General features: G+C 35.0%; 3 protein-coding genes across 3 annotated transcripts; all 3 read right to left on the bottom strand.

Annotated features, from left to right (window-relative positions):
• Nucleotides 1-1,383: 1,383 nt before the first annotated feature.
• LOC107645982 (uncharacterized) lies at nt 1,384-5,508 on the bottom strand. The gene is made up of 3 exons (XM_016350146.3): nt 4,812-5,508; nt 2,754-4,194; nt 1,384-2,672 (listed from the first exon to the last, which is right to left on the bottom strand). The coding sequence occupies exons 1-3, from the start codon at nt 5,065-5,067 to the stop codon at nt 2,486-2,488; spliced, it is 1,884 nt and encodes a 627-aa protein (XP_016205632.1). The 5' UTR covers nt 5,068-5,508; the 3' UTR covers nt 1,384-2,485.
• A 12,015-nt stretch (nt 5,509-17,523) lies between these two features.
• LOC107646538 (uncharacterized) lies at nt 17,524-18,069 on the bottom strand. Its single transcript, XM_016350719.1, has one exon. The coding sequence runs from the start codon at nt 18,067-18,069 to the stop codon at nt 17,524-17,526; it is 546 nt and encodes a 181-aa protein (XP_016206205.1).
• An 82-nt stretch (nt 18,070-18,151) lies between these two features.
• Nucleotides 18,152-20,373, bottom strand: LOC148554633 (uncharacterized). The gene is made up of 4 exons (XM_088490418.1): nt 20,226-20,373; nt 19,279-19,605; nt 18,641-19,188; nt 18,152-18,430 (listed from the first exon to the last, which is right to left on the bottom strand). The coding sequence occupies exons 1-4, from the start codon at nt 20,371-20,373 to the stop codon at nt 18,152-18,154; spliced, it is 1,302 nt and encodes a 433-aa protein (XP_088346544.1).
• Between the last annotated feature and the right edge of the window lie 819 nt (nt 20,374-21,192).

The following is a 21,192-nucleotide window of genomic DNA, read 5'->3' on the forward strand; positions in this document are numbered from 1 at the left end:
TCGCCTTCTTCTTCGCGTTCCTCCTCCTCCTCATTCTTTTTCGCGTTTCTTCTTCTTCACGTGTTTTCTCCTTATCGTCATTATTTTGTTGTTGCTGCTATTTTTTTTTTCTTTTCCTACTTCTCTCTGCGGTGAAAAAGTAGTAGACGGTGAGAAGGAAAAGTTTTGAATTGTGCATAACAGAAATGAACCTAACATATTATTATGGTGAAACAATTGTATAGTACTAAATAAATGGAACATTATCCATTATATAAATTCAAATTCGAACAGCTTTCTACATAATGAACCAAAACACGTACTCATGCTGAAACAATTGTATAGTACTAAATGAACGAAACATAATCCATTATATAAAATCAAATTTAAAACACCTCTGTCTATAATTTAAAGATTATCAATTCAATTCAGATTCAGAACACCTGCATCCATTTAATTCAATTCAATTTAGTAATTGCATTCCATTCAATTCAATTGAAAAAAATAATCCATTAGCAAAATGTTGGTGTTGTTGGTGATGACGATAACGAAAGAAGAGAAGAAGAGAAGGAGGAGGAGGAGAAACAGAAGAAGAATCTGCATGCGCGAAGGAGGAGGGGAAAGAGGAGGATATACGTGAATTTGAAAGATGAAGATGACGTATGCGTGTATTTGAAAGAAAAAGAAGCACAGAGGAGAAGAAGAAAAAGATGACGTAATCACGCTTTTTTTAATGAAAGTGATTTTTGTTGGTGTTTAATCTATTTGGATGAAAAAATACTTGGATGTGTAGCAAAGCCCATAAAAGTAATAACCAATAACAAACAATCATTATTATATTAAAGAGAAACTAACAAAATTTATTATTTTCAATCAACATTTTTAGTTATCAACTCATTTTTAGTTATCAACTCAATTTCTCTACTCTAACAATCTAATAATATACTTTTAATTCACAATTTTAAAAAATTTCTAGTTAACTACTAGCAAAAAAAGAATAAATTTTATTAATCTCCGAACATTTTTTTATTAAATAATATTGTTGAAATGAAAATTTACAGTGTACAGATAATTTCCGTAAAATCTTATCTCAATTAAAAATCACTTAATATACATTTTATTTTTAATTTTTATATATAATGTTTAAAATGTATGTAAACGAAAAATAAAAGTTGGATTACATGATGGTAACTGAAGTCATCCACGAAAACTAAGCTAGTTCTGATTGAGATCAAACATGTAAATCAAAGATGAAAATTTCAAAATTCATTTTGTTGAAAAAGTTGGATGAAACTTATATACTAAGCGAATAATTTGAACATCTCCAAGCAGTACACCTGCAGTGATCGGAGAAGGCAAAAATTGGCACTACTAAAGCAGTACCAACAGTCCACAGAAAGAAAATTTAACTAAGAACATGTACCACAATCATATTCCAACCAAAAACAATGCAGAGAATATTGTCATTAAACAATTCTTATAATACACTGCAAATATGTAAATACTCCACAACTTAATTACTAACATTTATACATGCAGATGCTACATTAAAAGGGCAATAGAAATCAGCTAGACCAGAGACGAACTTCCGATTGAATTACCGAATTCCGTTGTTTGAGCCAGATAGCCACCCAAAAGCTAATTTAAGATAAATAGGTAAAATATAACAACTCCATTGGAACCATCAGCAGCAAGAGAAGCAATCGAATGCATTAACATTGTGTTTCACCATCTTGTCTAAACTCCATAACGTGATTTGTTCATAGTCAAAACTCCATAACATACCTTGTAATTTTGTTGAGAATAGTTTAATATGAGCTTCACTGCAGGGGGAATGCAGTCTCCTTCAGTTTTGTACAATTTCAATGTTCTAGGTCCAGTAGTTAACCTTCCTGTAACATTTTGGAAGATATAGCCATCAATATACAAAAGGCAATGAAACATTTCCTGGATTCACATTCCAAAGTTGGCCAGATAAAGATAATTTGGTAGACAACTTCTCAGGTCATATTCCAAAAGCATAGAGGATGGTTCCATAACTAGTCTGAAGGTCCATGTACTTCCAAAAAGACACATCGGATAAATATCCTGAAGATTATGTAGAATATTCAATCAGATGATCAAAGGAGTTCAGTCTAATAAACCGTCCTCCAAGCAAAATATCAATTTGTAGGAAGATAAAGAGATGACCATAAACTCAAGAACCGGGGAAGGCATACTAATTCCAGGATAAACTAACTGGTTAACAGGCCTTAGTAAAAACCTCAGCATCCACAACAAACTCCTGTGTTCTGTATGTTTCAACTATTTTCCAAATGCATCTTTCATCTCTTTCTCAAGCTTATCGGTATCACCATAACCACTCAAAGTATCTATAATACTACAGTCACCGTTACCTAGGAAAAGAGGTTTATTTGGATAATTCCTAGTCCAACTGGCTCTTAATACATTCAGTAACTCATTACTTTTCTCTGGATGCCTTTCCATTACCAAGACCAGGTGAAATTTATATGCTTGCTACAGCCCCTGAATTGGGGCTAGTCTCAGGAAGAGTAATATTAAGTGGTTGCCAGCCAGACTGAGGATGCACAATCCATTTTTTATGAGTAATCAACATGTTTAATATTTGAAGCACATCACCCAAAGAAAGTTCCTTAAAGCACAAATTCTTTATGACTATACCTGCTTCATACCTAGAGAAAGACAGTAGCAACATGTAAGAAGAGAGAGACAATTGTAATAAGTGAAAACAAATTAGTATGGAACATTCTTACTTGCACTGAGTACCCATCAATGCTGATCTTCCTGAAGAAGTTGTCAGAAACTTTTGAACTTCATCCCAGGTTTCTTTTGAGTGCTGCTTAGGATTACCAGCTATAGGATTTATGCACTTCCAAAGTTTATCATTCTTACCAACATACAGCTGCAAAGCACCTAAATTCTGTTTCACCACCATCTGCTGCTCAATAGCACTCTCCAAAGCTTTCTTAACATCAGTGTTGCGGTGCCTGGGATCTCCATATCGAATGCAATCAGTTATATTTGCCTCTGTTGGCATAATCTTCTCATTTTTTAGTGAATTCAAGGCTAGTAAAACAACCCCTATAAGGCCTTGGACATATTCAGACGGTTTAGGGCAACCTGGAGATCCCCACATGCCATTACCAGAATGGTTATTATTACCCGTCGATGATGCAAGTTGATGGTCTGGACCATTTCCATTTGAATAGCCTTGTAAATGTTGCGTGCTATTGCTAAGTACCATATGTCCATTTTGTTCAACAGTTGATGTTACCGGAAGTGGAGCATTATTGTTAGGATTCTGCTTCAATTCCCCACTGCGTTGCTTAACAGGACGTGGATTATGAACACCATTGGGATATCCAGAAATGTTCAGATTGCCAATTTCAGGCACATTTGGTGGTGGAACTGCAGTGAAGCTGGGGACACCAGTCCTCGGTGGCAATGGTGAATTTGCAAAAGTATGGGTACTTGGAGGGTAAGAATTATTCGATGCAAAAGGAGGTTGCAGCGGGAAACTGTTTGGTCTTAAAGGAGGCTGTGAATAAGGATTTTGATGATTTCCCTGTATATTATTGCTATTGTTCCATAACTGTTCAGTATTGCCACGAATAAAATTTGGAGCAGGTCCACTTGAAGAAACATTTGGATTGAAGTTGCCAGGTCGATAAGAGTTTATATTATTACGACTATCTTGATGCCCAACTGGCGGTGGATTCATGGCCTTGGGTCCATTTGTCTGACCCGAGTTTCTCCAATTTGTTTTCCCCTGATACCTAGGATCGTATCCCCTTCCTCCTCCATTTGGAAACTTCTGATTTCCTACATGCACTTCGGTGTAGGAATCAGCCTGTGGCTGTGTCTGAGCGACACTAGTGACTGGAATTGTTAAGGTGTCGGAACTTGTTACAAGGCTATTATTACCAAGTTGTTGTGATTCGCCATTAGTTAGAGGAGGCCCTCCAGCTAAAAGACTAGTCCAGAGCCATACACTCTTAGCAGCTGCTACTAGTGGTGCAGATGCTTTCTGAGGTTGCGCAAGAAGAATATTATATCTTCTCATCCGCAGTTGATGGAGAGCATTAGAGAAGTCTCTGTCGCCAGAAATTAATAAATAATTAGCAGGTGCGGGATTGTCCACTGCCCAAAACAGCATGTCAACAAGAATCTTCTTGTCGCTAGCATCTTTAACGCCTGTCGATAAAAACTAAACATTAGTTAAAACAAGATCAGATGTTTCCCTCAAGTTCCACATAATCCACAATACAATTAATCAAAGGTATGTGGTAAGGCCCAGGAGGTCAGTGACACCAAAACATTGCAAGGTTTATGAAAGGAAACCAGGAATTCATCAAACTTTTAGCCAATTCCTCCAGAGGATCAGATCGTCCATCATGACCTTCCATTAAATCACTTCAAATCCCCATACAAAATCCAAGTTAATACAAGTGTGATGATTCCAACGGGTAAGAATTTAATTTTATCAACGATAAATTAAACAGCTTTCAGATTTAATCTGAAGGCCGCACAATCATGCAATCGAAGGTCAAAATAGCTTAAAGAACTCATCCACGGTGGGATTAAGGAATCCTTTAAACCGTTATTAAAGAGGAAATCAGTCAAACAAACAACTGAGCGTATAACAGAAACGAACCAGAACTAAAACACGGAAAATTCAACTTCAATCAGACGCTACAGAGACAATTAAATTTCAATTTCATCATGCAAGACTCCAATCAAAGCCAGAGATCAGAAAACAATCTAAAAAAACAGATAGAGCAAGTTGAAGTAATAATCGAGTGGATACAAACCAGCGGGGACATGGTTGAGGGAGATGCCGGTGCTGGAGAGAGCGTGCTGTACAGAGGCGGGGATACGAGTGGTGTCGCCGTAGGCGGAGACGGAGACGGGACCACAGTAATTCATGCGGACCAGTGCAGAGCTGATGTTCTGAGCGATGGCGTGGGGATCGCAGCCTTTAGGAACGTGGCAGTTCTCTATGTCCCACCACACGGAGGTCTTGGCCGTCGAATACTGTGCCTCCGCGTTCGGTCCACCTCCGCCCATTTGATCACGGATCTGAACTGATCTCAGCCGTCCGATCTAAAAGTCGAATCGATCACCGTGATAATTACAACCGAACCTAACTATGGACTAGAAATGACTTTCTATTGTGTGAATAGAAGGGGATAAGACTTCGTTGCTATGGCGGAGAGAACGAGTCAGGAGAAAAGACACGGAAAACAAAAGGGGTTAGCGTTAACTCAACTGAGCCATAGACTCTTGGGAGACTCATTTATGTATGGTCTGTGGAGTGTGAGATGGGTTAGCGTGGTTTGACTCATTTACCCCTTTGAGGATTGAGGAAAATGGAAAGTGAATGAGTGGGTGACATCACATTGCTATTGTGCGCCGAGGGGGCATAACGGCCTTCGTGGACTGCTGACTGCAGTGTCACGGGAGACTTTTGTCCAGTCATCGCACAAGTCTTCGGGGTAGGGTCGGATCGGAGTGTCCGACCATCTTCCTCCTCATTTAATAAGTTTTCCTTTCACCAATCATTCAATGAAGTTTTTTTTTCCTTTACTATTATTTTTCTCCTTTTTTAAGGACTACTATGTGTTTATTTGAATTTTTTTTAGTTAAAAAATTAATTTTTCTAAATAAATTACGTTTATTATATTTTCAATATTTAATACATCTTTTAAAAAATAATTTTTTATTTTTTAAAAATCAGCAATACTTTATTTCTAAAAAAAATAAACAAATCTTAATCTTTAATTATCATCCTTCAATCCAAATTTTTTCTCTACATAATATATATATATATATATATAAAAGTTTAGTTAATATTTATCTTCACATGATAAAATTATTATTAGTAAAAATTTTTATATTTAATAAAAAAATTCTTAAGGACAAGTAATTTTTAGTATTTTTATTATTATTTGACTAATATAAATATTAAATTATTATTTTATTAATTTATGTGTATAAATTTTAAAAAATATAAATATAAATTATATTAATTTATGAATATAAACTGTATTGATTCATATGTACAAAAATTTAATAAATATAAGTATAAATTATATATTTTTTATATGTAAAATATTTATAAATATAAATGTAAATTATTACTAGTTAAAAATTAACAAAAAATAATAATATTTATTCGTTATGTAATATTATTTTTTAATAAATACAAAATAAATATCTTAAAAGTTTAATTTTTTTATTTTAATAAAAAATTAATGTATAATCTTAATCTGTGTGTTTAGAAAATAAGATAGATGAATTATATATATTTTTTGCATTCAATACAAGCGGGCTAGCACGTACTTCCAAATCTGGAATAACAGCACCCCTCCATGGTCCACTCATCCATGTGCAATTGTTTTTTGTGAACTTTTTTTTGTAATATTGTATTACTAGAGGTGAAATCTTTAATCATGAACTAAATTGTGTATTGAACACAACTATGGCCATTTACGATTGAAGTTTTGTGTTTTTTTAATTAAAATAATATTTTTTTAATAAAACGTCAATGACATTTTGTGTTTTAATAATTAAAATAATATTTTTTATTACAAAACGTTACTAACGTTTTGTTCTTTCATGATTAAAAAAAAATTTTTATTGCAAAACGTCAATGATGTTTTGTGTTACTACGACAACCGTGTAAAACACCAAAATAATCAAATATTTTTGTATTTCACATTAAAATTATTCATATATAAAAATTTTAGCCGCTTTTTGTTATTTTCATATTTGATTGTCATATTTTAAATTAAAATTGTTTGTAATAAATTTTGATTTAAAAATTTGATCGTTTATATTTTGTCCATGTAATTTGTTCACCCATCATAACCTAGAATTTTTTATTTAAATAAATATATTAATTATTAAAATAAATAATTTTAAAAATTATTATCGAAATTCGTCTACAAACCTTATCTCGTTTACAAAGGCTGGTGGACGGCTATAAATATATATCGTTGATAATAAGGTTTTAGACCCCAATTTTAATCTTTCGATCACTTTTTTCTCTCCTTTATTCCTTTCTATCTATATTAGCGAGTAATACGACAATGGTGCGCGCATAAGGTAGTGATCGGGACATCAACCAGCTGAATGAGACTTGACATTACGCCGAGGCAGAAGACTTTAAGGTTAGTTTTGTTCTTTTAATTTGTATGTAATCCCATATATATATATAGCCATGCTTAGGGTATTTGTCAAAAACTAGAATACAGTTTGTATCATTAGGAATAGGTCACTAATTGAAGGCATTTTTACTGAAATGCGCATGGAAAAATGTTCCCATTATACGCATGGTTTCAAACTCCTCCTTAAATACGCACAGCCAATTCACAAGGGTCAGCCAGGAAATGGAAATAGGAGCCATCTCAAAAATGGTGGCCATGAAATGGAGTCTGCCGTCTGACATAATCCATTTCTAACGCATCAGCCACGAAATGGTGAACCTCAGGTATGATGCACACGAAATGGCCAATTCAGTGGAGGCACACACGAGTTGGCCCATTTCACGTATGGCAGGCACGAAATGGCTGCGGAGCAATGAAGGCAGCAAGTCCCAGTAGTGACAGTTTCCGTACGAGCATGCAGTGGGTAGTTTGGGAGGCAATTTATTGTAGTGTTGTAGGTGAAGCAATATAAAAGGGGGTGAAGGAGATGGGACCAATTCGAAGGGTAGGAAACAGGAGAGAGTAGTGGGGTTTAGTGTGTTGTTGTGTTTTTGGTGGGGTTAAAATTTTTTTTTGTGGTAGAGAAATATTTTTTTAATTCATAAGAATGAGTAGTAGTGGAATTAATGTGGAAGAAAATCTTAATAGTTTTGATGAATTTCACATTTCTGCGCATTTATATCTGAAGGTGAGTTTTTTTAATAAATAAATAAAAATTTGTTGATGATTAAAAAAATTGTTGTAAATTGAATAATTGTGTTTTGCTGCTTTTCTATTTCAGTCGGCACGTGTGTTGACTTCGCATGGCACACTAGTCAACGTTTTTACTTCAGATGAAGCAGATCCAAGTATAAAAATTAGGAGGCAGATGCTTGAACCGTATCTAAGAAGAGCCGGATTCTATTACACGTCTTTGATAAAGCGTTTTGAATACGACAACCCATTGATTAGCGCTCTTGTGGAAAGATGACGTCATGAGACCCACACATTCCACCTCCCATGGGGTGAGTGTATTGTTACTCTGGAGGATGTTTCTATACAGTTGGGCTTACCAATCGACGGTGAGCCGGTGAGCGGCACTCTAAGGTCTTGGAGTAAGTTCCACCAGAGGGAAATTTAGCAATGGTGTGAGGAACTCCTTGGTGAAGTTCCTGATGGACATGTTGGGACCACAACGTATAACATAAAATTGAAATGGCTCAGGAGTAGACTCCAACAAATGCCTCTTGACTCTCCTGAGGACGCCATCGTACAGTATACACGTTGTTACATTATGTATTTATTGGGTGGTGTTTTACTTCCTGACAAGGCGAACAACACGGTTCACGACCGTTATCTTCCTCTCTTGGCCAACTATGATGCCATTAGTACATATAGTTGGGGCAGCGCCGTTCTCTGTTGGTTGTATAGAGCCATGTGCCTAACGACTGATTATAACGTCGAGGGAATGTCTGGCTGTCATATATTGCTGATTTCTTGGATATACTTCAGGCTTTCTTTCTAGGCACCGGACGTGACGAGCCCATTTACGTTTCCGTTAGCTACAAGGTAATATATTATGTTACATAACATCCGTAGTTATGACTTGTATGTTATTTCATGTGCATCAAAATTTAAGTGTGGTTATGATCATCATGTTTCTTTATAGGTGGACAGGTAAAAGAGGAAAGAATGACTACGCCGAGCAACGCTTGCAAAGGCACCGTCTGAGGTTGGACACTTTGAAGGCGGATGATTTAATTATTCTCGTTTGTTAGAGCATGATTTTTTTTCCAATTATTCTCGTTTAACTTTTTTTGTGACGTTCGGTTTTGGTAGTTTACGTGGATGCCGTACAGGGATGCACGTATTCTGTCGAGGGTGCCTGTGAAATTTCTTGGAGCCCCACATGGTGATTTCTATACTTCCATCGTGCCGCTGATTTTGTTCTGGTGGATCGAGATTGTTAACATCGATAGAGTCATGCGGAAATTCGGTGGCAAACAAGGTCCGCCGAACCCTCCGTTAAACATCGACACCTTTCATCGCCAGTTGGCTCGCAACAACAATAGATGGCGGCCCCTCCGCCTCCAGACATGGTTTGAAGTCTGGACAAACCGACGGACTATATCATATCGGCTACAGATTGATCGAGTAGATACCTTGCATCCCAGTGGTGATTATTATAGGTGGTATTGCGCGAGGACAAAGAGGTTTTTGTCATCCCCGGATGTGTTGCATGATCCCCGCGGTGATGATATTCCGCAAGGGGCCCCGGCAGAGTATGGGAGAGCCCCAGTCGTTCACCTACCCGCAGTTCCACAGGACAGGAGGCACCATCGTGTGCGACAAGGCAGACATCATGCTATCCGAGATGATGACATGCACGAGCCAGATTTTCCACTTTAGGATCCACCTCAGGTTGATGCTTGGGATCAGCATGAGCGTCCACCAGCGGAGACGCATTTGCCAGGGGATGTCTACTGCCCACAGCCGTTCGTGGCGGGCGACCCTTTTCAGTCATCCACCGTGCATTAGTATATGCCGTATCATAGTACCTACGAGGAGGGTGGTTCATCTCAGGGGGCGGTACACAGGATCTGATTGATTCTATGGATCAAGTTGGTTGGACAAACTTTTCATCTTTATTTGATGGCTTAGATCAATTCGTTCCTCATCAGGCATCACCACACACACCCACCGACCTAGGACTTGCACTTCGATGCTCTGATTTTGAGAGTCACCCCCTTGTTGGAGGGAGGAGATCAGCTTCTATCGGTGACACTGTCGGATCCCAGCTCCACCCGTCTGATGCCTTCCAGTTCCATAGAATAGATGCTTCCAATGCTACGATGATACGAAAATATCATTGACACGTGCTGGTCAAATTTAATATGCATTTTCTGGTATGCAAACGAATTAGCTACCGCAACTGGCATCCTGTAAATCAGGGTACTAATCTCCTTTTTTCCAACCAACCCAATGTTCATCATAATCAAATTTTTTAGTTGTTGCAGAGATGATTGTGGGGGAATCATGATCCAAAGTGGGTCATCACACATAAATGTCACCCCTTCGGCTGTATGCGAAATTTTTCCGTTAGGATATATGACCACATAAATGTGTTCAAATGGCATTTCCACACCAAAAATTGGTGAAACCAACTTCTATGGAAATGGAATTCACGGAGAGGAAGGGAGGGTAGAAGAAGTGAGAATTGGAATTGTGGCATCAGTTCTACAGGAGAAGGGTTTTTATAGCCTAGCCGTTATTCCAATTCGTGTGTGGTACACACTTATTTGTCTCATTTCGTGTGCGGTACAATAGACATGGGATGTCCATATCGTGTGAGGCCAACCTAACATGCTCTCCAACTCACCTCTGTCGTGCCCCTATTTCGTGTCTACTGTCCCTGATTTCGTCTGTCCATTTCGCTGCTGCCACGCAAGAAATGGGATCTCCATTTCGTGCCTACTGTACCTGACATGGTGCTCCCATTTCGTGGCCACCTTGCCTGAAATGGTGTTAAAATCTATTTCGTGGCCACCATACAAGAAATGGAGCTGCGCATTTTGAGAACAGTTTCACCTATGCGCATTTTGGGAATAAATGAATTTTCCATGTGTATATAGATAAAAAAGCCCTAATTGAAATTTGGAACTCTAGTTTATTTTTCCTATATTAGGTTGTTACTACATAATTATTAATTTAGTTAGTAGCTTATGACCAACCCTTGAACGGCTCTAACTCCTCTACGACAAATACGGAAGCCCGCCGATCATAATGAGTAACACACATCTTCAGGATGCCTTCTCTATTCTTCTCCATGGCTGCCATCAGCCTCTGAGAGAAGCAGTTTCCAGCAGCCAGCTGTGACTGTGCCTCCCTGCCTTTTGTGACGAACAACTTCTGCAACTCTTTGTACGTGATGCGCACGATGGCACAAATTGAAAAATACCGTTTACCCATGAGAACTGTATAGATGCACTTCAACAGATTTATTATCATATGACCAAACCACCGACAACTGTCATAGTGTTGCAGCCATATCTCTGGGTTGAAATGGCCAGCCCAGTCCGCCATCCCAGCCGACAACCTTCTTAAGGCATCCATGTACCACTCGTACCCAACCTTGCTTTGACTATAAGCGGCGTTTATAAGGTATCGTTTGCCCTCATCTGACTTAAAACAAATCATGAAGTTCGCGGACATGTGTCTAATATAGTAAGCGTGGAACGTCCTAGGCGGATGCCAACCACTATCATCGGCATTGAGTGCAGCCTTGATGGCCTGCGATCTATCGGAGATAACCAACAAACTTTCTTATGGGGTAACATGGCGTCTCAAATTAGTAAGGAAGAACGACTATGACTCTGTACTCTCGGACTCCACAATAGCAAAAGCAATAGGCAGCATATTGCTATTGCCGTCTTATGCCACTGCAATAAGCAACACCCCACTGTATCTGCCATACAAATGCGTGTCATCGACGGAAACAAACAGCTTGCAATGCTTGAAAGTCTCAACATAGGATGGAAAGGTCAAAATACTTTGTCGAACATCCTACAATCGCGGACCAAAAGGTGCCCGTCGTAGTACGGTATGGCCTGTAGCTCACAAATAGTTCCAGGGAAACAACTATGCAGCACCTGAAGCAGTTTCGGTACCTTGTTGTATGACTCCTCCCAATCCCCGTAGATCTAAGCAAATGCCTTTTGCTTCGTCATCCACACCTTTCTGTAGGAAGGTTTGAAGTGATAACTCTGTCGGACCGCACCTTACAGGACAGGATGCTGACGGATGGGTTGGACTGTATCAACGGCAGGATGACCTTACAGATGAGACTGTTATCCAACTGTCGGTGGTCCTGGGACATAGTGGGTGCTAAACAAGTGTGCATTCCACCAACCCTACGGACCTCCCTAACGAAATAAAACATCCATGATTGGAAACTACTTAAGATAAAGCAACCATAAATGAGTAAATACGCCTCAATTAAACTTGAACTCACCATGGAGACTCCATGGACACCCATTTGCAGCTTGACGGCAATGCACATGGTAATTTAATCGGTCCGAGATCATCCGATACTCAGCACTCCTGCGAATACTGTAGTTCTTCACACCCTGCAACACCGCTGTCTCGGCGGGCGTCTCCAGTACAAACTCCTCCTTATCACCCCCTTCAGAAGAATCACTATCGGCACTACCGGCAACATATTCTTTGTCGGAGTCTTCCTCACCCATCTCCATGTCTTCCACTGGAATGGCGACATGAATGGGTGGTGGTGCGAGAGGTCGGTCGTCCTGCACAAAGGTCGAGTGTATAGAACCACCACCACCAACATCTCCAACCTTGGTGGAAAACTCCATCACTTGTTCCGCCATGATTCTCCCATGGAAGTCAAATATGAGTCGCACATGCTCGTCCCCCAGAAGTCGAAATAGTCGAAACCAAAAAACTTCATTACCCAACGGTGCTAGCAACCTATACCCCACCCTTCCGACCTCTCTCATTCCTGTGTCACCAAGGTTACTCAATATCAAACTCTTCAACTCGGACAACGAACTTATACGCCGAGTGCGCAAGAGTATCAAATTCTCCCATTAAAATATCACCTCATTGTCTCTATTTCTCATATGATAATTGGGGTAAACACATACAACTATGTATACGCTATTACTGGCCATTTTTGCCTTCTTTTTATGAGAAAAATAGGAGAGAAGAATATATAAAATATATATGGAGAATGTCAAGAATTGCATATTCTTTTATAGCTGCTGAAAATTTGTCTTACTGTATCTCATTTATACTGTAAATGTATTGATTTTGCACGTATCTCGTTTACACTATAAACGAGATATACACGTGTCACGCGTATATGCCTTATTTCATTTACAGTGTAAATGATGTATAAAATGATCTCGTTTATACTGTAAACGAAATAAGGCTTTGAGACGAATGTTAATAATAATTTTTTAAATTATTTATTTCACTAATTAACACATTTATTTAATTTATTTAAATAAAAAATCCTCATAACCTATATGTATATGATAATCTACCGATAATGTTACTGACTTGTTAATATATCACAGATACTATGTCATTATTTTTGTCATATTTGTTTTAAATTGTGTTGTATTGTTTGTCATATATACTACCCATCTATTTACTTTTAATTATATTATCGTTTGAACAATTTTTTTTATATTTTTTCAATCACTTTCTCTTATTTAAGATAAAGAATATTGTACATTATTTTCCTTGATATATTCGCTATATTTTTCATCACAAAAAATTAAACAATATTTACGAACTTATAAAAATAAGCAATAAAAAATAGAAAATAGAATGGAAACAAAATATTCTTATAGTAGAAAATAAAAAGATAAATATTTTTTTTAAAAAACCAATCCAAATTAATGGTTTTTCTTTAAAAAGGCTTGTTGAATGGGTCATACACTCACACTACACACTAGTGGCAAGTGGGGATACAGAATACAGATGATGAGTGAGTTAGTGGGTGGAATTGACCTTTCTCTCCTGGCACGTAGATGGACTTTAATTTTTCAACATTCAAATACATACGTATTTCTTTTTTTTACCAAAATAGGAGACTCGAACTCGCAACCTCTTAATTGAGTATGGGAAGACTATGCCATTTGAACTATAACTTATTAGCATTCAAATACATACATAGTATATATATATATATATATATATATATATATATATATATATATATATATATATATATATATATATATATATATATATATATATATATAATATGGAAAAGAAAGTATAGGAAACAATGCTAATAGTGAATAATGTGAACAACGAATTAAAAAAATAAGGTAAAATTAAAATTAAAAATCAGATCATTAATTAATTATTTAATATTAAATTTAAAAATTAGGATTAGTATTTAAATTTATTCACACTATATGTAATTATTTCTATTTTCACCATAATTTTTAATATACATCTAAAATTTGTCGTCATCTTCTCCGATCCTCATATCGTACGCTGGCTATACTGACGCCGCCGCAGCCTCTCACCGGCACTGTCTCTACGACTCTACCTCCGTCGGTCAGCCCGACGCACCATGTCCTCTGACGCACATTCAATGCTCGCTATTTTCGCGCCACTCTTCCGGCAACCATCATTGCAAACGACAAGTTTTCTCCGTAGCGTGTCCATTGTGATAGGCTCGTCTCTCTCTCTTGCGTCGGAAGTTAATCTCGGAGTCGTTTTCAACCACCGATGTCTCTCTCTTTCCATAAAGTCATACTCCTCGCTGCTGAACTCGTCGGCCGCTGTTACGCCACGCACCCCATCTGGCAACGTTGACAAGGGCGTGAATTTTTTTTTTTGAGAAATGTAACACCCTTCACCTACACTCTTTCGTGTATATTTACGAAAGAGATTGAATTTGCATGCTTCGTTCATTATTATTGCATGGAGGATTCTTGGACTTTGGGATACTTAAATGGCTACAGTCATAACTGAACATATTATAGGATAGTTATTTTGGTAGGTATGCGGATGGTTATTTTGAATGTTATGTGAATGATTATTTTTATTGAATTAGGTTTAGTTATATATAATTAAAATGTTAAATGTTCAATTTATTAGGTATGCGGATGATTATTTTTATGAAGATGGGGTGGCAGCCGATTGAGAGAGAAGAGGGTATTGGAGTGAAATACTTTGATAAATTAGGGTTTGGGATGGTTATTTTTTTCGAATAATTGAGTAAATTTTTTTTTTATTTTGGTAGTTTGTAGAGTATTTTTTATTTTTTTTATATGTATTTAGACTAAATCTACAGTCTATTATTCACATAGTTTAGATTCCTCGTTATCTCCCCAGCGGAGTTCAATATGAAAATAAACCCCTTTTCCCTTTTATTAAAAGGCATGGCTCTTTAACTACTTCCAAAAAAAAACCTAACAAATGTGGCAATTTATGATTTAATATTTTTATAAAAAGTTGAGTAAAATATTTTTTTTCAATATTTGGGATAAGTCTTAAAATTGTCTCTAATATTTAAATCGTCATATTTAAGTCTTTAACGTTTCAAAATCATCTCAATGTTATCCTATCGTTAGTGATCTGTTGACAGAATTGACGGTGAGACAAAATTGAGATGATTTTGAAATATTAAAAACTTAAATAGGATGAAAATGTTGGGGACAAAAATGATACATTACTCTTAAAAAAAATTACTAAATCAAGTAAAATAATAATAAATTTTTATGGAATAAATTGCATTACAAGATCAAGATTTTTACTTATACCTGTAGAATGACTAGTATATAAACTTCTGAAAAAGAAAAAAAAAGAGTATAGTACATATACAATAAAATATAAATTATACTTTTTACTCTATGATATACCGAACTTATTTAATGTTTAATTTAGTTAAACTTTTTTTTACTTTTAAATAAGTTTTACTTGTTTTTTTCAATAATTTTAATTTTTTATGGCGGATAATTATTTATTTTTTAATTTTATTTTTAATAAAAATAAATTTACTTAGAATGAAAGTAATGTGATTAAGAATAAAATTAAAAAAATAAATTTATTCAAAATAAAAATAATGTGATTAAGAGTAATTTAGTTAGATACAATTAAAAAATAATTGAGTAATCATCCACCGTAAAAAAATTGATATTATTGAAGGATAAAATTAAAATTTATTTTAAAATTAAAAATAAAATTTAATTAAATTAAACATTAAAAAATTTTGGTGCATTAGAGACAAAAATGTATAATTTATATTTTATTATATATATACCGTACTATTTTTTTTTTTGTAAATTTATGTAATAGCTAGACATTTTACAAATATTTCATGATGAGTTTAAAAGTAAAATAAAAAAAATATACTTAAAATGAAAGTGATTTGATTAAGAATAATTTACTTAAATATGATTAAAAAAATAAATAATTATGTACTGTAAAAAAATTGATATTATTGAAGAATAAATTAAAATTTATTTTAAAGTGTAAAATAAAGTTTATTTAAATTAAAAATGAAAGAAGTTTAATAATCAATACATCAGACACAAAAAGATATAATTTATACTTTATTATATATGTATCATGTTCATTTTTTTCCTTCTTTCTTTAGAAGTTTATTTACTAATTATTCTACAAGTATTTGAATTCGTAATGCAATTTATTTTGTTAAAATTTACTTTTATTTTACTTTCATGTTTTGATAATTTTTCTAAGAGTAATGTATTATTTTTGTCTTCAATATTTTTGTTCTATTTGAATTCTTAACATTTTAAAATCGTTTTAATTTTGTCTTATTGTTAATTCTGTTAACAGATTATTAACGACAGAATAATATTAAGACGATTTTAAAACATTAAGGAATCAAATAGGACAATTTAAACATTAAAAATAATTTTAAAATTTATTCGATCGATGAGTATAAAAATAATACTTTACTCTAAAAGGTTTTTATTAAAGAAATGGTAGAAAACGAAAATATTTTCAAATTAAAAGTTAAAAGCTATGCTTATGTTTGAAATTGAGTTTTATGACGTGAAATGATTATCGGCTATGAGATTCCTTTATTGGTGTTTTGGTTAGGGTTAAGAATAATTATATTTAATCCAAAAAGGTTAATGAATATAAACTTTTCGTATGAATTAGGCTAAAGACATAATTGGTCTTGGTCTACGGACTTAGAGAGGTAAGGTCAGATTCCTTTCGTATACTTTGCTGCCTCACAAGCATTTGCATTGCGCAATATTGCAATTCTTTTTTGTAAATTTTATTTTATTTTTCACAGTTATATTGCAACTCCTTCCACAAGTAATTGTAATATTGTATTATGCAAAGAGTTTCGGTCAAATGATCCACAACTCTACCGAACTTATACGTCGGATCACTACTCATTCAACTTTCAATTTTCGAACACTCCAACGTCCATTTACTATTTTGAGTTGTGACAACCTAGATTTTATCTTAAATTAGAATGATTTTTATGAAAAGCAATGTTACCTAAACATTTTTCCTTATCAATAATCCCGACATCCGTGACCACACTACTCAGGCCACTTAGGTGAAACTTTCATTTTTAAAAAATAACTAGTATATGACCCGTGCTGAAAAATTTATAAAAATAAAAAAAATTATATGTTTTGATATTTAAAACAAAAGTACAAAATAATTATTATTTTAAGAAATTTATAAAATTATTATCAAAATTAAAATTTAACTTAAAAAAAGTAAATAATAATTATTTTATATTTTTTAAGGTAAAATAATTATACATTGATACATAATTTAAAATAAAATTAAAATATTTACATTAGAATACTATTTTTTTAAAGACTTCTCTATAAACAACATTGATGATTGAATTTGCAGACATTCCTACGTGATTCATAAGTAAAACTTTTAAACTTTTTTTACTCTTAACTCTTGAAAGTGCCACATATAGTTGGCCATATGTAAAAACTGGTTTGGGCAAGTATAATCCAACATGAGATAAAATTTGTCTCTGAGACTTATTAATTGTCATGGCAAACGATACTATTATGAGAAACTGCCTTCGTTGGAATCTAACTGGGATAGTTTCATTTGTTGGTACCATATTCATTCTGGGAATCAAAGCAATATGACCAACATTGTTACTCGTTAATACTTCATATTCTATGACATGATTTCCAAGCTTCCTAACTTGTAGCCTTGTACCATTACAAAGACCACTGGATTGGTCAATATTCCTCAGTAACATCACCGGAACACCAACCTTGAGTATTAATTTATGTGGAGGCAAACCAGAGCAATTTATGCTATTCAGTAATTCAAGACTATAGAAATCTAGTTGACTCTCCATATTCCCTTCATCCATACAAATGGAATCTGAACTAAGATATAATTTTTCCCTCCAGGAATGATAGCCATCAGATGGTTGTTGACCTCTTCAACGATATCTAGTGTGGGAGCCAGTATAGTTCTTGCTTTGAAAAATCCTTTGAGGACATGTTTTCCAAAATATTTGGATAAGAAAAATGAACCAACTCATCAAATGCCTGGTCCGAATAAGGAATAACAATATCTCCTGGAAGACATATCTCAGATTCACCATCCATATTGTCACCTATTAGACCATCACCAACTTTCAATAACCACTCACCAAATTGCTCTGTCTCATCTTGATTTGAAGCAGTCGTCCCTACAGAGAGTCTAATATTTTTTGTTAGTTTGAGCACCTGACAAAACTTCCAAAGGTAAGACGAATTCATGGTTGAATGAACGATGTCTTGTCTCGATCATCGTGGAACGACAGGAAGAATTTGTCTAAAGTCTCCACTTAGTACAACCACTTTTTTTGCAAAGGGAAAATTTTTGCTATATGTTGGAGAACACCTCATGATATCACCCAAGCATTTATCAAGCGCTTCATAGCAGTACCTACTAACCATTGGAGCCTCATCCCAAATTATAAGTTTGGCTTTCAACGGCAACATTGCTTGAGGGGAACCAGGTTTGATGTTACATACAGAATCCTCAGTTATATTCAGTGGTATTTTGAATCCTGAGTGTGTCGTTCTTCCATTGGGAAGAAGTAAAGATGCAATACCACTCGAAGCAACGTTTAACACTATATCACCCCTTGAGCGAATCTCAGCAGACATAAGGTTCCAGAGAAATATTTTTCCAGTACCCCATGACCATACACAAAGAAAAAACTCCCCTTCATCACAATACACAGCTGTAACAATTTTATCGAATGCATATCTCTGCTTAGGTGTTGCGATGGCTAACATGTCTGAGGCATTTTTCTTTAAATCATCCCTGTTAAAGTTTAGCTCTTCCCTAATAACCCTTTCGGTTAACAAAGAACTATCAACTTCAGTTACTAAAGGCATAGGAGGATAGTCTTTCAAGGTTTTACCATAGGAATGTAAGATCTTGTCTATATCCATTAAGCACAACTGCTTAATCTCATCATCTGACATTGTTAACTCTGCATATTATACGATACTGTAAAAATTCAATCAAACTAAAAATGATCAATAAGGAAGAACTTTTATCATTGAAATTAATAAAAACTCACCCCTCATGTTCATCACGGCTCTCTGTCGATACAAAATATCATCTGAGAGTTCATACCAACATCTATCCCAGATATGTTCTGGTCTTGAGATATTGTTGGATGTTAATAGAATGACAAATAACCTCCTAACATATGATCCTGAGGCCCATGAGCTTGCTTCCTTAATTGCATCAATGAATTCTTTGTCATCTTGCAAGAGTCCAAGGACGAAGCATGCATCTCTATACATAGCATAAATTGTTCCTCCTACTGTTCTTATATCTCGAAAACTCATACATCCTCTTTGAGTATTCAAGAGAAGTCGTTGGTAATATTCTTCAGTATTTGCTGCAAAAAACTTGGTTAAAATCCCACTTTTAAGTTGTTAAATAGATTAAGCTACGCTATTTTAATTATTATGTAGCTACACATCCGTATAAGAATAATTTTCCTAAAAAATATAGAAAAATAAAAAATTGTATAATCTATAGATTATAACTGTTGAAAGTTATTTGAACATTTATTTTCTAGTGTAGATAAATCGAATAAAATGGACATGGGGTACAGGCTGTTAAGATTTTAAATTTAAATCATTAAATAAGTAAGATCAAAATTGAATATAAACTCGTCATTACCTGCAGATACATGAGTCAACCTTTCAATTGCGAAGCCTTTCTTTCGAGGAAACCACTTTGAAGAATCGTCCTTTCAAACAAACTTGGTTGGAAACTCAGCATAAGTCAGACTTCGAGCATAGGGATATGACATGTTCACTGCCATCCATCCCAAAAACATGGACTTATGAGATATTGCTCTTTCGACGATATCATTCACATTAGAAGTTTCACCATAAACCACAGGTTAGTCATCCTCCAAATGGAATGGAAGTCTAATCACAAATGGTTCTTTCTCTTGGATTTCATATCCAAATAGACGTCAGACTGCCTCACATGCCGAAATGTACTTACAATTGTAGTAATTCCTAATTTCGTCAACAACTTGTGTGGCTTCTGATAGATCACCAGCATTGTATAGAGTAGCTGTTACGCGGTCATTACCCTTGTGTACATACTTAAACAGATACTTAATAGAACTTGTTTGGCATGTGTATTCCATATTTATGTGGCACCCGAACTTGAGCAACAATTCTGGATTGTACGGAACAATGAGGGATCCATCCGTAGAGTTAAAGATTTAGATCTTATCTCTGATGTAGAAGGTCTTACATAATTAGGAGGAGTATTTTCCTGTCCAATTCCATGCGAGGCACAGTGTACACCATACATAGATAGTTGCTTCCCTATGAATGAGTAATGAGAAATATATAGAAAATTTTTGTCATTAAACTGATATAAATTAAATTTAGATAAATATGAGTCAATTACAGTAAGAAAAATGTCACATTTATCTTCACTGGATTGTAAACTGAGAATATTAGATGAGATACCAATTTCTCGACACACTGTTCTTTGACTTGTAGTAATTTGATGCACATTTTTATGTACGTCAAAATTTGTATTATTATTGTTCTTCGACACTGTTAAGTCAATGAAACCCTTTCATTTGGTTAATTATGTTTAACTCTTGCTATATGTTATGCTTTGAAAGAGATGGTTAGCCTTATTTAAAATCAATTATCTTTAACTTATTAGGCTAACTGAATCATGAATGATAGAATTCAACAACAAAATTTATCAAGAAATAATACAAATAATTAGTTTATACCATTATTTTCTTAGACAAAGAGTATGTAGTGTGTCAATGTTAAAGAAGTATCGTGAGTCATACCTTAGCACATAGAACCCGTAGTCTTCAACGCAATTGGGACAGAAATATCTTTTCTCAAGTTCCCTTAAGCCATGACGAAACTTCTTACATCCTTTGTACCACCAACCAAACTCGGTCTCAACTTCCTTAATTGTCCCGGTAGTAACA

Source organism: Arachis ipaensis, chromosome B6 (assembly GCF_059453495.1).
Source record: "Arachis ipaensis isolate K30076 ecotype BB chromosome B6, ASM5945349v1, whole genome shotgun sequence".
Classification (NCBI taxonomy): Eukaryota; Viridiplantae; Streptophyta; class Magnoliopsida; order Fabales; family Fabaceae; genus Arachis; species Arachis ipaensis.

Coding starts and splice junctions, on each gene's coding strand:
- LOC107645982 (XM_016350146.3), bottom strand. CDS start 5,067: ATGGGCGGAGGTGGACCGAACGCGGAGGCACAGTATTCGACGGCCAAG. Junction 4,195..4,811: donor CCTCAACCATGTCCCCGCTG/GTTTGTATCCAC, acceptor TTTTATCGACAG/GCGTTAAAGATGCTAGCGAC. Junction 2,673..2,753: donor TTGATGGGTACTCAGTGCAA/GTAAGAATGTTC, acceptor GTCTTTCTCTAG/GTATGAAGCAGGTATAGTCA.
- LOC107646538 (XM_016350719.1), bottom strand. CDS start 18,069: ATGGATGAAGGGAATATGGAGAGTCAACTAGATTTCTATAGTCTTGAA.
- LOC148554633 (XM_088490418.1), bottom strand. CDS start 20,373: ATGGAATACACATGCCAAACAAGTTCTATTAAGTATCTGTTTAAGTAT. Junction 19,606..20,225: donor AATTAGGAATTACTACAATT/GTAAGTACATTT, acceptor AGTTTTTTGCAG/CAAATACTGAAGAATATTAC. Junction 19,189..19,278: donor AGCCGTGATGAACATGAGGG/GTGAGTTTTTAT, acceptor TATAATATGCAG/AGTTAACAATGTCAGATGAT.